Source organism: Coturnix japonica, chromosome Z (assembly GCF_054131305.1).
Source record: "Coturnix japonica strain WE chromosome Z, WE-NBRP24, whole genome shotgun sequence".
In the NCBI taxonomy this organism is placed as follows: domain Eukaryota; kingdom Metazoa; phylum Chordata; class Aves; order Galliformes; family Phasianidae; genus Coturnix; species Coturnix japonica.
The window spans coordinates 66,945,690-66,960,424 of record NC_140702.1 but is presented as its reverse complement, the minus strand read 5'-3'; the positions used below and the strand labels follow the sequence as shown (position 1 = coordinate 66,960,424).

The following is a 14,735-nucleotide window of genomic DNA, read 5'->3' as shown; positions in this document are numbered from 1 at the left end:
CAAATCCAGCTTGGATGAGCTTTGGGCAACCTGAGTGGGAGATCACTCTGCTTTTGGCAGTGGGTTAGACTAGGTGGTCTATAAACGTCCCTTCCAACCCAAACCATTCCACGATTCTGTGATCACATCCCCAGTACTTCAACTCCATGCTCTGCCTTCCTTACCTGGTTGGCTCCTCTCTATTCTTCTCCCATCAGCAATACTGGGGAAGAGCATGCACTGCTGTGCAGTTTATTTGGTGACCCAAGCTGAGCCTGTGAGCACTGGACAAGGAACAGATGCTTGCTCCCCCTTTTCCGCCTGATCTCCCTCTTTGCTGATGGTGCATTCGCGCCAGCTCTGCTTTGGATATAATTTACAGACTCCTAGCAGAGTTTCGGAGAGGAGCCAGGCTTGAGTTTTCAGCCTCTTTCATTGTTTTCTTCTATTTCATTTCACTGTTATTTGGGTGTAAAGCAGTAATGCTCTGTGTATTTCCAAGCCCATAGCCTCTTGGAAAGCACAGGTGGTGCAAGTGGGTCTGTGGGTGCCTGCACCCAGAGGTGCGGGGTAACGAGATACACGGGATGTCTAATTGCTGCCGCACGCTGCGCACTGGGAGGTTTGCTCTCCCAGCGCTGCTGTTTCCGCATGCAATGAGCTGGGAGCCAAGGAGGAAGAAATATATGTGCGTGTGCAGCATGGTTATTTTCAAATATGAAATTGCACCTGCAAAAATAGAAGCCAGGAAGGGACTGGCGAGCAGCTCCGAGCTGGGAGGCGCGATGCATGGAGAGCAGGGGATGGGGACGGTGTCTCCGAATTTCTTTCCCATGCTAGCTCTGGCTGATAGTTTCAGCGGACGTTACTTTTCCTCCTGCATGCATTTCCATTAATCATCTGCTTGTCAGCGCTCTTCCCCCCACCTCCCCTCCACTGCCAAGTCTCACCGAGCAGTGCGCACGCACACAAGCGCCCATGCACGCAGTGTGCGTGCTGATGAGCTTGGCTGCTCGTTAATCACTTACTGGTGTTGTATGAGTTGTGTTCCAAACCACAGAAGGTTTGGAAGTGGGGAGGAAGGCTGTTCCCTTGAGGCCAGGGCTGTGCCATGGTGTAGCTCTGTGGTCTCCATCCAAGATGCAGTAGTGAGTGAAGAAGCCGTTCAGGTTCATTCAGACACATTTCACTGGGTTGTTGGAAAGAATCGTGTATTGGATAGGAGTGCCAAAGTGAGCTGTCCCACTCCCAGAATTCATAAGGGACTTATTTGTGTTTAATTTTTCCTAGCGATAATGTGCTTCTGCAGCCATCCTGGCTAGAAGTAACCTTGGGAGGTCTGTAGCCCAGTGCCAAGCAGGGTGAGTGCTGCATTATGAGCTGTTTGCTTCTCCCACCTGGGTCTTGAAAACCTCCAAGGCCACAGATCCCATGATGTTGTCCTGTGTGACAGTTCCCAGGGGGAAACTTCATAGAATCATGAGATTGGAGAGGACCACTAAGTTCATCAAGTCCAACTGTCAACCCAGCCATACTGTGCCCACTATCCATGTCCCTCAGTGCCACATCTCTACCATTCTTGAACACCTCCAGGGATGCTGACTCCACCACCAACCTGGGTAGCCAATGCTGTTGCATCTCCACTCTTTCAGAGAATAAATGTTTCTTAACATCCAATCTGAACCTCCCTTGGCACAACTTAAGGCCATTCCCTCTTGTTCTATTCCTGTCACTTGGTAGGAGAGGCTGACCCCACACTTTAACATAGCTTCCTCTAAGGGCACTGTAGGGATCAATAAGGTCTCGCCTGAGCCTTCTCTTCTCCAGAATGAGCAATCCCCGTTCCCTCAATCACCCCTCATAAGTTTCAGCCTTGTGACCACAATAATTGTCACTGGACTTACAAGGATCAGCATTGCCCACTGTGTAGTGGAGTTGCCCCAGAACAGCAGTGTCTCAGAGGCTCTTTAAGGTGTGCTTTCTTCTCTCCTTGAATAATTTTCTCCTTAGTGAGATCTGGCTGACCCTGTGTAGGCATTAACCTGGCACCAGACTTCCTTTCTGTTTGGGACAGATTGCCAAAGTAATAAAATTGATAGCAGGTATGAATGTATGTGTGTGTCTGTATGCTCATGCATACAGGTATGAACATTTTGTTCAGAAATTCTGATTGAAAGATTCAGTAGTTTTTACTCCTTTCATGTGTGTTTCAGAAGTAGTGTTTGACTGGCTCCTCTATCCAGGTAGGGAATTAATGGATACTGTATCACAGAATGGCTTGGGTTGGAAGGGACCTCAAAGACCATCCAGTTTCAATACCTTCCCTAGGCAGGTTTGCCATCTACCTGATCAGGTTGCCCAGGGCCCTATCTAATGTGACACTGAGTATCTAGGAGGGAGCAAAAAGGGGGCAGAAGTGTGTTTTTCCCCTGTTTACTGCCCATCCGTGGTGTTGTCCTGCTGATGGAGGTGGGTGGACCAGCCAGTGGCTGGCTCAGCTTTTCATTTTTTCTGCCGTTGAGGAATAGTTGGAGACAGAAGGCGAAGTACAGCACTTTCTTCTTCCAAAAAAAAGAAAAAAGAGGAAAAAAAAAAAAAGTGAAGGCAAAGGAAAGGAAGGAGCCTGTCTTGCACACTGCACCAGCAAACGCTCATCATCCTGTAACAGGAGGCCAGCGCACATGAATATTCCTGTGTAATATGCGCGAGTGATGAGCCCCATATGCAGACCTTGGGAGAAATTAAATATTTTCTATGGCGTTTTCCAGAGAGCCTTTCTATCAAAGTGCTCGGTCGGGAGCCAAAACGCCACAGCTTTTGCAGCCCCAGCTGGTTGACACTTTAAAAATTATTATTATTTTTAAATGCTGATTAATATTTTCTAATTAAAAAACAAATAAACAAACAAGCCATGTCCCAGCAGGTCGAATTCAGGCAGAGTTTTGGAAGGGGCTGGAGGCCACTGGTATTTTTTGGGGGGTTTGTTGTTTGTTTTTTGGTTTTTTTTTGGTGGAAGGCTCTGGAGCCTGCAGGAAGGGTCCAGAGTTAAAGCACACACATGGTCGGCATCTGTCCGGCCACAAGCAGTGGGGAGGCTGCTGGAAGCACAGCTCAGGTACAGGAAGGCCCCTGGGGCCAGATCAGGGATGGAGTGTCTGGAGGGAACAGGCTGGGTCTGACCTGTTTTGAACATGGATATAGGGCTTGCAGACATAGGCACAGGTATCATTTTTGGAGCATCCACTCAAACCCTCACATGGACAACAGACACCACATGCAGATCACTGGCGCCTGTTCACTGAGGGATTGATTTCTCTGGGAAGGCTGGAAATGGCTGAAGATTGGCTGCTCAAGTCTCCCCCACTGAGCTGTATGAAAATGCAGCTGATTACTGGGGATCCTGTGCTTGCAGAGGTGTAAGCAGTGCAGTGATCACTGGGAAGGAGCCTGAGGAGGGAAACCCATGGGTGGTGGTGGTGAACCTTCTGATGATGGTTTGTTGTGAGCACAGGAGCGCTGCAGTTGGATAGTTATAAGACAGATGGAAGGGGCATGGCTGGATATGAGCTGTCTTGTTTGGGCTTGGGAATGGGAGAGGAGGGCTAGAAGAGAGGAGAAGGGCTTGGGGAAAATGTTCTGGAATCTAACAAAGTGGAGCTTGGTTGTTTTTCTTTCAAGTAGGCAGACAGGCTTCAGACCATCTTTTGCTTGCTGTTGTTGGTAGGTAAGAAAGTAGTGTGGATACTATACCTCAGTTTGGCACTGACAGGGGGATGAATCAGTTCCTGGGCTTGCCAACAGTATTTGTGCCTTTTCTTCCTTGCAGGGCTAGAAACAAATTTCATTTTAACCAGTTTTTCCTCATTATTGAATATCTATTTAATTGCTGTCTTTCAATTGCAAACTCTTATTGCAGACATCTTGTTCTCTCTTTCCTTTTTGGCAGCACACCTGGAAAGAGACCGAGAGCTGAGACATCGTCCAAGCACATATTAATCATAAAATTACAGAATCACAGAGTTGATTGGGTTGGAAGGGACCTTAAGAGGGGACCTCAAAGACTGTGCAGTTTCAGTGCCCAGGCTCAGCTGACAGCAGCTCCGTGCCATGATTTTGGGCTCATTGCCTCAACCCAAAAGGGATGTTCACTTCCAAAGTTGTATTTACCAGTGCTGCTCATGCACTGGGGGTGGTTTTGCACTGCGGGCATGCTAGACCCATGCACTTCCAGGCTGCTCTGTGGTCCCCTGTTGCCTCCCAGCCCTGCTGCTGGGCTCACCATGCTGTTCAGGCACGTGTTTGCAGCACAGCTGCCCCATCCCCCCCTCCTCACCCCCATGGAACTGCCTCCCTGATGTCAAACAGCTAATACCCCCTAACAAACATGCTAATTTAAGAGCTGTTAAAGCCAGGGGCCAGCATGAGGTCACAGTCCACACAAACAGATGGTGTTTTGTCCTTGATAATTAAATTTTCCTGTAGTTTTGGGTGAGAGGCTTTCGTGCCTTTTATTTCAGCGCAGCTGCTTCAGGACAGCCCTGCTTCTTCCTCCTTGTTCTCTGCTTGCTCCCGCTGGTGTGGTGCATCAGGACCTCGGGCAGGGGACCCTGGGGAGGACTTGGAGGTGGTCTGGGAGGCTGCAGGGTTGGGAAGCCCTTCGAAAACTCATTGGAGGCCAGGTGAGCTGTGTCAGCCTCTGGCCCTTTTTGGCATTGCTGGTGGAGTGCAGCATTGGTGTATGCTCCTGTGTAGCAATGCTTGGCAGGCCCAGATCTTGCTGAAAATGCTGCCAACATAGCAGGCAAAGAAGGATGCTTGGGGGTGCAAAGGAAAGGTTCCTCCTCTTGCTGTCCAGGGAGGCTGTTCTTGGGGCAAGCATGTCACTCTGGTCTTTTCACTGTCCTTCACATCCCTGCTGCTGTCAGAGGGCTGCTGGCAGCCCCTGGTATTGCTGGCTGTCACCAAAGGTGAAAATGAGCTTCCCCACAATGCTGCCTTGAGGAATCACTGGGCAGCCCCATGCCTCGGATTCCTCCTCAGTCACTGCTTTACTTGCCTAGTCAAAACACTGAGGGCTGCTGTGGCATGTGGGGGCAGTGTGGGGCCATTGGGATAAAGAAAGAGCAGTGAGTAGACAGATATCCCCAAAGTACCAAAGAAGTATGGGGAGTACTGGTCCCCAGCATCCCAAGCCACCACCTGCACCCAGCATCCCACGGAGAACAGCCCGATCCTCCTGCACTAAGAAAGCAAAAGCAGCAGCAGTTGGAACTGTTTGGAACTCTGCTTTTCCACCATGCCAGAGCAACAATACAAACAGGGTTTCTGATGCAAAATGTTAGCATGTCATTCTGGGCTTCCCCCTCCTTCCCTAATTGTGTTTTTTCCTTTCCTCTCTGCTTCGCTTAGAACTACGTGTGACTGTGACATGGTGTTTGACTTTAATGCTGTGATGTCTTTCTCTGCCCTGGAGCTTTTTAAGGCATGTTTGTGAGTTCATAAGGCAGCTTGGCCACAGACTGTCCTCAGGGCAAAAAGCAGGGTTTTGAGCAAAATCATGGGAGAAATTGAAGGGTGATGTTGCCCTATGAACAGCAAAAGAAGTGCTGCAAGCGTTGACTGGATATCACAGGCTGAACCTAGACTGCAGCAACAGGGACTTCCTAAAAGTTCTGGAGCTTTTTACTTAGAGACATTTTTTAGGGTCTGTTTTTTATGTTTGTTTGTTTTGTTTTTTTCCCCATCATCATTATTTTTTTGTTTTCATGCCTGAATACTGAAAGTTCATATACTAAAATCCATTGCAGCATTAGGAGTGTTTTCCTGGAGAAGTGGAAGGAGCAGGACCTTCCACCAAACACAATGGTCATGGTGATTTCTCCACCTTCCTGGGAGGTGCACTGGGAAACATGGGATCCTTGAGAATCTCCTGTCACCTATCGGTGCATCTCCCTTGGATGCGAAGAAGAAGAACCTCTGGAAAAGTACAACCCAAGGCCCAAAACAGAGGCTCTAAAAAAGCTATGGCACTTCTTTCATAGAAGCTAACTCTTGATTGACTCCTGCAGCACATCTATGCAGAGAGTCAGGAAGTGCTCAGTGTGGGAGAAAGTTGATGAAAAAGGGGGGAACACACAACAGTGACTGAAAAAAAATGCCATTTGTTCTTGTTTCCTCCATCTCAGCGCATCAGTTTGGAGGGGAAAGGATTGGGTTTCATGTATACATGCTCACCATCGCTTCATGCCCTGTGTGCACTGGGTTGGTGAAGAACAGGCTCAGGGGTGATGTTTCTCTACAACCCATGTCTGTAAGGATTCAGCCTCCTCCTGCCCTCCTATGCTTTCTCCCAGAACCAATTTTGAAGACACGCATCGCTTATTAGTATGCCAAGCTTTGTGTTGCCTTTTATCACCGCTGGAACAGATGGCTGGGCTTGGACCGCTGCCCTCCGCTTGCAGATAGGCTGGTTCATTTGGTGGCAGTGGTGAGGACAGGTACAAGCTGCAGGAAACATCCCTCTGTGAGGCAGGAAGAGGGGACAGACAGCATCAGGCAGCTGCCCATGCGTTAGACTGGAACGATGGCTGTGTAGCCAAGGGCTGTTCATAAACAGGGCTGCTGGAGATGATCCCAGTAATGTGCTTGGGTGATCTTTAAGAAGGTTGGGCATGCCTGGCAGAGAGCCATGCTGCAAGCATGGTCCCCTTCCTGTCCTTGGAGGAGAGCAGGTTGTAGCACCTATTGGCCATTTCTTAGGGACAAGGTGTTGTCCACGGAGTCCTGATGTGGTGAGACTCAACTTTGTCATTTTGCAGAGGGCTGGCTTGAAAGGAAAGGTACCCATCCTGTTCCTGGAGCAGAGATGCTCCCAGCCCTGCAGACACAGGGCAGTGGCTGAGATTGGTTGTCCTGGGGATCTCCAGTCCAGAGCTCCCTGCCCATCACGTGTCTGTGATCCACACAAGCCAGAAATTACCTGTCCTGGAGTCCAAGCAGGCAGTTCCCCTACCAGCCTGTGATGTTTCCTGGGATGCTCACATTCGTGTGGTAGAGCCAAGAGCCCTTCAAGCAGCTGGACTAGATGGTCTTAGTAGTCTCTTCCAACCTTAGTGATTCTAAGCGTGTGGCTGCCTTGATGCGCGTGTCTTCAACCAAAACAGATGGGAATTTTTCTGAAAGACTTCCCTTCATTTTCCATCCATCTTTCCTTCTTCCAGGCAGGAAAGAGATGGAATCCTTAAGATCAAGGAGTCAATTAATTTCAACTGGCCCAGCAGTGCTTGGTCTGAGTGAACAGTGTGCTGATCACCATTTTGACAGTGGGAAGTCAAATTAGATTTAAGGAGCCCTTTCAAGTGACAGGGCTGACCCTGCCGATGAGGCTTTATGAAGCACATATTAAGAGATCCTACAGCCTGTCTTCTCTTGAGCTAAAAAATGAGGTCCAATGAAGATGGAGCACTGTAAAGCAACAGAGCTTTAGGTCTGCAACTGTGCCTCTCATGTTATATGTTGAGCAACAAGGGTATTGTTGTCTGTTTTCCCCCATTATACTGTCACAAGAAGTGAAATCCCTGTGGGAACCAGTGGTGGGGATTTCAGGTTGCCCAAAGAGGTTGTGGATGCCCCGTCCCTGGAGGCACTAAGGGCCAGGCTGGATGTGGCTCTGGGCAGCCTGGTCTGGTGGTTGGTGACCCTGCACATGGTGGGGGGGTTGAAATTGGATGATCATCGTGGTCCTTTTCAACCCAGGCCATTCTGTGGTTCTGTATGATTCTATGTACTGCTTGCAGTCATTATCTGCAGTATGGGTGTAGCATCATGCCCCAAAAGTAGGAAAAATTGTCACAGCTCCTCAGGATGTAGATGTTCTGGGGTGTCCAAAGTCAGCACCTGCAGTGCAGGCAGACAATAGCATTTACAGCCAGCATCTGTAGGACAGGTGTGCTGTAACATCAGCAGTCAGCATCTGTAGTGCAGGTGTGCTGCAGTGTTGTTATGGGCACCTGCAGCACAGGCAGAGCTTCATGCCTACCATCAGTGCAGGTGTACCACAGCAGCTGCAGTTGGTGTCTGCAGTGTGGGCTCACCACAATGCCTGGAGTGCCGGCACTGCAGAGCCCATGGACGGCTCTTGGCAGAGCTGCAATGGAGACACATAGGGAGGAAATGAGTTAATTGAGGTTTTTGGTTTTTTTCTCTCCTGGATCACCACTTGAGAGCTGGGCCCTGTAACAGCAGAGCTGGGAGGAATTTACTGACAGAAGGCTGTCGTGCAAGCATGAGGTTTGGAAACCAAGGCTTTTTCTACACATTTCTGGCAGATGCTCGCAGGATGGCCAAGCAGCTTTCAGCAGGCCATAGCTGGTTGCTACCTCATTAACCAGCAAGTGTCTCCATGGCTTTAGGGATCCTATTAATAGGAGGTGGGAAGGGATCTCAGCCAATGCAGAGGAAGACCCTGGGAATATGAAGAAGAGGTTGGCATTTCGCTTTCTGGCTAGATACCCACTCCCCATCCTTCTGCTGCCAGTCCTACCCCATCACACCACACCAGTTCACATCCCAACACTGTGCCCCTCACCCTAGTTCAGGAACAGCCTCCAGTCCTGTCTTTACATCTTAGTTCTGGCCACAAATTGCTTATACAGGGCCTGTCTGACCCAGGGGAAGCACTGCTGGTGGCACATTTGGTGTAGAATGGGAACTGCTGGAGGGAACCGTGTTCATGTCCACATTGAAACAGCCTCTAAGAATGACCATCAGAGCTCCACTTTCCACTCTGCTGCCAAGAAATGATTCACCACAGGGGCAAATCAAATATTGTCCAGACTGCTTTTCTGCAGAAGATTGAGTTCCCCACCACTGGGTTTGCTGTGATATAAATGTGGTTCCCCACTGTCACCTTTCATATGTTTCCTGCAGGAGCAGGGACACAGCCTAGGGTCCCTCCTGTTTGAGCACGGCTGGTGCTCTGCTGCTTGCTGCCCCATGCACCTGCCTGCTAGGGTGCAGGCATCTGTTAGAAACACCATTAGATGTAAGCACATGCAGCCAACAGAAATTTGCATTGGAAGCATCTGCAGAAATGCTGAAGGTTTTATTATGTATGTGGAAAAAGCATAATAATGGCTTTGGGCAGAAGAGGCAAACGAAGTAAATGCTGCATGGGAAATTGTGATTTGAGTGAGGAGAAGTTGGTTTTGTTTAGATGTTTCACACTGAAATAGCTCCAATTCCTGCCTGGCTGCAGGGCTTGTCTATGAGATGAGTCTCATGTCTGTGAGTTTTGCAGGGGAAAAAACTGAGTAGTGGGATCTCTGTGCTGGCTGTGGGCACTGTGGGCTCCCAGAAGACCTTGGCTATTTCCCCACTCTCTCTTCTGCCCTTGTAAGCCATGCAGCATCACCTTTGAGAGTCCCCTCCCCATAGTACCCATCTGTGTATGGGTCTTGCCTCAGGGGAGGCTGCCAGGCAGGCAGGCAGAAGCAGAAGCAATTATTTTAATGACTTGATAAGATGAGAAACAGGGAGGGTGGGAGGTTGTGATCCCCAGGAGGAGCAGTAGATGTGAAATGGGGAATGCGATGCTTGGGATAACATCGGCACTGAGGCTGCAGTGAGCAGGGGGGTCACCTGGGGGGCTGCATCCCCACTGGGATGGGGACACAAATGGCAGCAGTGTCACAGAGGGTGTGGTGAGGATGAGTGCAGGTTGCAGTCTGGGGAGCAGGCATGGGGGAAGGAGGAGCAGGACAGAAGCACAGTGAGTGATAACAATGTAGTAATTAGCACTCAGTGCTTCTCCACTGGAGCTTTCAAAGGCCATTATCTCTACTTTGCAGGCAGGGAAACTGAGGCACAGGGAGAGCAATTTGCACAGGGTGACCTGGGAGGACTGGGTCTGCTCTCACCACATGCCCTTGTGGTGCAAACCCTTTGCCATCAATCCAGCAGTAATGTCCTGTCTCTTCTCTGCACTCCCCATTCTCAGTACCCCAATTACTGCCCTGGAGAGACATTTGGAGCTGGGCTCCCACTGCCCTTCAAAACCTGTGTGCCCAGCCACATTTGCCTCTCTGTCCAGCCCCCAAAATCTCATGTCCTGCTGCAAACTCGAAGCCATCTGGGCTCCTGCATGGGCTGTGTTGCTAATGGAATATGTTTTGCTGTTTTGTTTTGTTGGGTTTTTTTTTGTTGTTGTTGTTGTTTTTTTTTTTTTGCTGGCCGATGCAGCTTCCCCTTTATTTAGGTCTAAATGGATGCCATCTGGCTAACGAGCCTATACTCATGTTCTAGATTAAAAGGCAATCCTCCACACGTTACCAGTACGGTGCTTTAGATTAGAGAGGTTTAAATGGTTGTGAAGGTGTAATTTGCTTTTCACACAGTGCTGTTCATCTCCTAGCAGACAGGCTGGCATCACTGCCATATCCCCAGCAGCTCCCTCCTACCCTGGTCCCCTGCATGACCCCCTTGCTGTGTGACCAGGAAGGGTCATGCTGTTTCTTGTCATCCCAGAAATGCTGCAGCAGGGATGACATCTGCATCTTGCATATCCTAAGCACGGAGGACTGCTATGAGAGGGTGGGGTATGGCTCTGTCTCTTATGGAGGAAAGATAACTCCTGGTTACTTATCTTGATTGGGTTACACATACCTCCCTGTAGTCCATTTGCAGGCAGGTGCTGAAGGGAGCCCAGCCCCAGGGCTTGACTTCTTGGGGAGAAGTTGAAAAGCAGAGGAGAAAAAGAGAGCAGTTGTGCAAGGTGTATCATAGCCTGCAGGCACCTGGATCTGCTGGCAGCTCTGTTGGAAAGTGCCACAGGCCATGGAACCATGAAGCGAGTGCTGACAAAACGCTTCCTTTTGCTATAAGTTCTCCCTCTGCTGAGCTAAAATCTTGCTGTGCGGTATCCCCTCGCTCCTGCCCTGCAGGGTCCAGCTCTGGGTGCACTGCTTGCAGTCTCTCCTATGGCAAACCCTGACCGCTCCTGCCTGTGCTTGCTTCCACAGATGGCCAATCCTGTCCCGTCAGCCTGCTGCGTGGTGCTCGCCGCGGTGGTGGTGGTGTATGCTCAGAGGCACAGCCAGCAGGGTGAGTCTCATCCCAGCTCCAGGGGGATCCCAACAAATGCAGGTGCTGTTCCTCTGGCCTCTCTCCTAACATGAGCTGGATGTGCTTTCTGCATTTGCCTGATGTTTTATTTCTGGATGTCATTGTTTTCTCCTCCACTTGGTGTGTGCATCTCCTCCTGCCGATGCTGGGGGTTTGGACAGCCTGTGTCCCACCAGTGTCTACTGGTCTCTCTTGGAGCAGTTCCCCTGCCCAGCCCCCTGCTTGTTCCAGGATGCCTCTGCCACCTTTCCCATCCCCTTAACTCCTCTTTTTCTGCACCATGAAGGGAAGGAAGGGTGGGAAGAAGCAGAGCCTGACAGCCCCAATCCCATGGCTATCACTGCTGCCCCACTGTACTGTCATCTCCTTGGGGTGAGTTTGGCCTCATGTCACATCTGCTCACACCATTAGTTCACGCTTCTCTAGGTGAGCAGAGGATCTGGGGCTTCGGAGATATGATATTTTAGAGTCACTGATGGTACTGTGAGCTGGAGTACCCCATGCCACCCTGGGTCCAGACCTGAGTGGGCTGTTTTTGGGCAGCAGACTGGGTTCCTCTATGGTGTCACCCGTGGTAGCCCTGCAAAAGTGGATGGAATGGGGATGCCCCCATAGCTTTGTGCAGCTCTGCAGCTGGGGTTTGGTGGTGTGTGGGTTTGCTTGTTTTACCTGCCTAGAGTTCACCCCTTGCTCATAGCTGCAGCCTCATCCCCTGCCCTCATCCCCTGCCACTTGGGCTGGGAAGTGGGGCTGGAGGAAGAATGAATCCCACTGATGGCAGTGACTGGATGGAGTGGGGGAAGATGCAGGTGTAGAGTCCATTTATAATGCGCTTGAGGCATGCTCAACTTTAATAGCTCATGAAGCACTTTTAAGAGATGCATTAGCGCTGAATACGTGAGCGAGGAGGATGTGACAAGCTGTTAAGCAAGCAGGAGTGCAGCGCAGTGGGGCTGGCCACCCGCTTCTGGCTCTCACGTGCTCACTGGTGATTATTGGAGCATCCTGCAAAGTGCCACATGAATTTATAAAAGCAGCATTGAGTACAATAGTGGTGAGGTTGCTCATGTGTTAACTCCTCTGATGCTCATTTGTGCACCTTTCCTTGGAGCTGGAGGAGTAAAGGGCACATTTGTTTGCGATGCAACTTCCCAAGCCCTGCGGTTTCGGGGATGGAGGTGGTCATACCTGAGGGGACCTGTATCAGCTGCCCTTCCTCCATCCCTCCCTAGGACAGTCTTGTTCCAGGGAACCATTTGTTTCTGGTGATGCCCACCCATGCTTGTTTTACCTGAGCATAGGTTAATAATCACCATGCCTGAGTACGTGATCCTTGCAGGCTGCCCAGTTACCTTTGCTTTGTATCCACAGCAGATTGCTGAAGGCAAGTGTCAAGCATTAGACAAAAGGTCACGCTGCACTGTGGATCCCATCATGTTGTGTTGCTGTGCTGTGCACAGTATGCTGCACCAGCCTTAGTGGTGCTGCAGCAATCCATGCAAGAGGCAGCTCTTAGGTCTTTGGTGCCACCACCGGAGAGAGTCCTGTCCCCATCAGTCAGCCTTGCCAGAGTTATATCTGTGGCTGTTCCAGATTGAGATTTCTCTTCTTTTAAAAGAGGAGTAATTCTGTTTTATTGATCCTCACCTTGCTGAATTAACTCATGTTTAAACAATAATTATGTTTTCACATGGGAGAGGAGAGAAAGAGATGAACGTCTCTGGAAATGAATGCATTTCAGGCGCCGCAAGCTGGGGTTAATTTATTGATGAGCGGAGAAGCCACTATCTCCTCTGTTACTCACCAGTAACAGGCAATTAGCCCCCATCCTTCCTCAACCGAGGAAAAGACAGAGATTTTGTTTCATCAGTTTCCCTCCTCTCCTGCTCCCTTCAGCCCCAGCACTAATCGTTTGCAATCGGTTCTGCTGCAAAGCCTCCCAGGAGCTCCCATCCGCACGCGCCTCGTTAGAGATGCTGCCCACATTGCAGCTAAGACAAAGCCTGAGCCGATAAACAGCCTTTGAAATGCACAGCAAAGCCATGCAAATCGGCTTCTCTGAGAGCAGGTTGACTGTGGATACCTTCTTTTCTCCCCTTTACTTCATGTGATGTTTATGTTGGCTGACAAGGATGTGACCAATTCTGTTCCTGCATCACTCGGCCCATGCAGGTCCCTGGAGCATCAGCCTGGCAAGGTTAAACCAGTTGCTTTGCTTCTTTAGGTTTTGCCTTTGTTCCTCTGTAAGGGTGGTGTTTATTTTCATGCAGGTGCATGATTGGTTTGTAGACATGCATATGGTTTCTGATAGTGATTCAGATGACTCGCAGTTAAAAGTGCTGGGATGAAAGTCAGTCCCCATTGTGGACAACCCAGTCCTTACTGGCCTTCCAGTGGGGCTCAGGGGGTTCCTTTGTGGCAGCCTCTGCACTTATGCTGCCAGACACGATGGTACCCATATCCTACACACAGGGAGGACTGAGCCCATGGAGGCATCCAGGAGGATGTGCGTTTTTAGTGTACTACTGGAGTGGGAGTCTCAAGGCTCCTGGATGAGAGATGCATTCAGCACAGCATGCTGACAATGCCTCTGGGCCTGCAGTGCCACTTTACAATGCAGAGTGCACTTACATGGCAGGTTTTAGGGAGATATGGGACCACTAGAGACACAATTTGTGCATGTTTGGGAACAGAGGGAGGTGTATTTTTCTGCAGCAATATAATTTGGAATTTCAGTATTTCAGTAGTGCTGGGACAGGAGAGAAAAGTTTGGGATGATTTTTAATTCCCTTTTTTTCTCCCTGTTCACAGCTGGAGTATTCCTATTCCTGTACATCACTGAATTTTCAGAGCTGGGGCTGTGATCCTCTTCCCTCTTCCATCTCTTGCTGTTTCTCTTGCATCTGATTTTACTTACCTGCTCGGCAGGTTGGACTATCTTAGGATCCCTCTGTGCCCCCCAGGACAAACAGTTTTGCTTCCTCTGATCACTTCAGAAACAGGGTTTGCAAAGCCTCAGGCATCCGGCCATTCTTTTTGCCTGATTTTGTCCCATTATTAACTGTTGAAAGAAAAAGCAGAAATATAGTTACCTGTGTGATTCCTGGGATGACTGTGCACCATTTCTGGAGGCTGGCAGGGAGTATGGGGGATGCATCCCTCCTGCCTACCTTCTTTTTGGACTCTGCTCTGCCAAGGGGCAGATGATGCTGTGCTTTTCTCTTGCTTTTCCCTGCAGCAGCCGGTGTTCATGTCAACCCAGAACACACTTCATGGATGCTGAAGCCCTGCTCCAGGCTGGTCGTAATGACTGACAGCTCTGCTCTGTATCATTCATGTTATAAATAACTGATCTGTAAAACTCTTTTAAGAAAGCAAGTGGCTGCCATCAGTGAGATGTGCTGCTGCACAAGGTGCAAGAAACCCAGTACGAGGCAGTTCTCCAGAGGTTAGGGATTGTCTTAAGAGTTTTTCTCACCTCTTTGCTCTTTCAAAGACATGAGATTAAAGGGAAGCCTCAGCATCCAGTCTTTGGACCCCCTTGTGCTTTTCTCTGCTAGATTTCAGGGTACAGACGTTACCACCAGATAAGTACCTACAGACCCCAGCCAGACCAATGGCTGGGCTTCTCCTCA

At 49.7% G+C, this 14,735-nt stretch overlaps 1 protein-coding gene across 6 annotated transcripts in view; it reads left to right on the top strand.

Annotated features, from left to right (window-relative positions):
- Positions 1 to 14,735, top strand: part of CNTFR (ciliary neurotrophic factor receptor) — a 166,025-nt gene that overhangs the window by 88,755 nt on the left and 62,535 nt on the right. For all 6 annotated transcript variants that reach the window (XM_085529466.1, XM_015848429.3, XM_032441286.2 and 3 more), the window contains one exon: positions 10,998 to 11,079. In XM_085529466.1, coding sequence (XP_085385592.1) covers positions 10,998 to 11,079 — 82 coding nt within the window. The remainder of the gene's footprint in view (positions 1 to 10,997; positions 11,080 to 14,735) is intronic.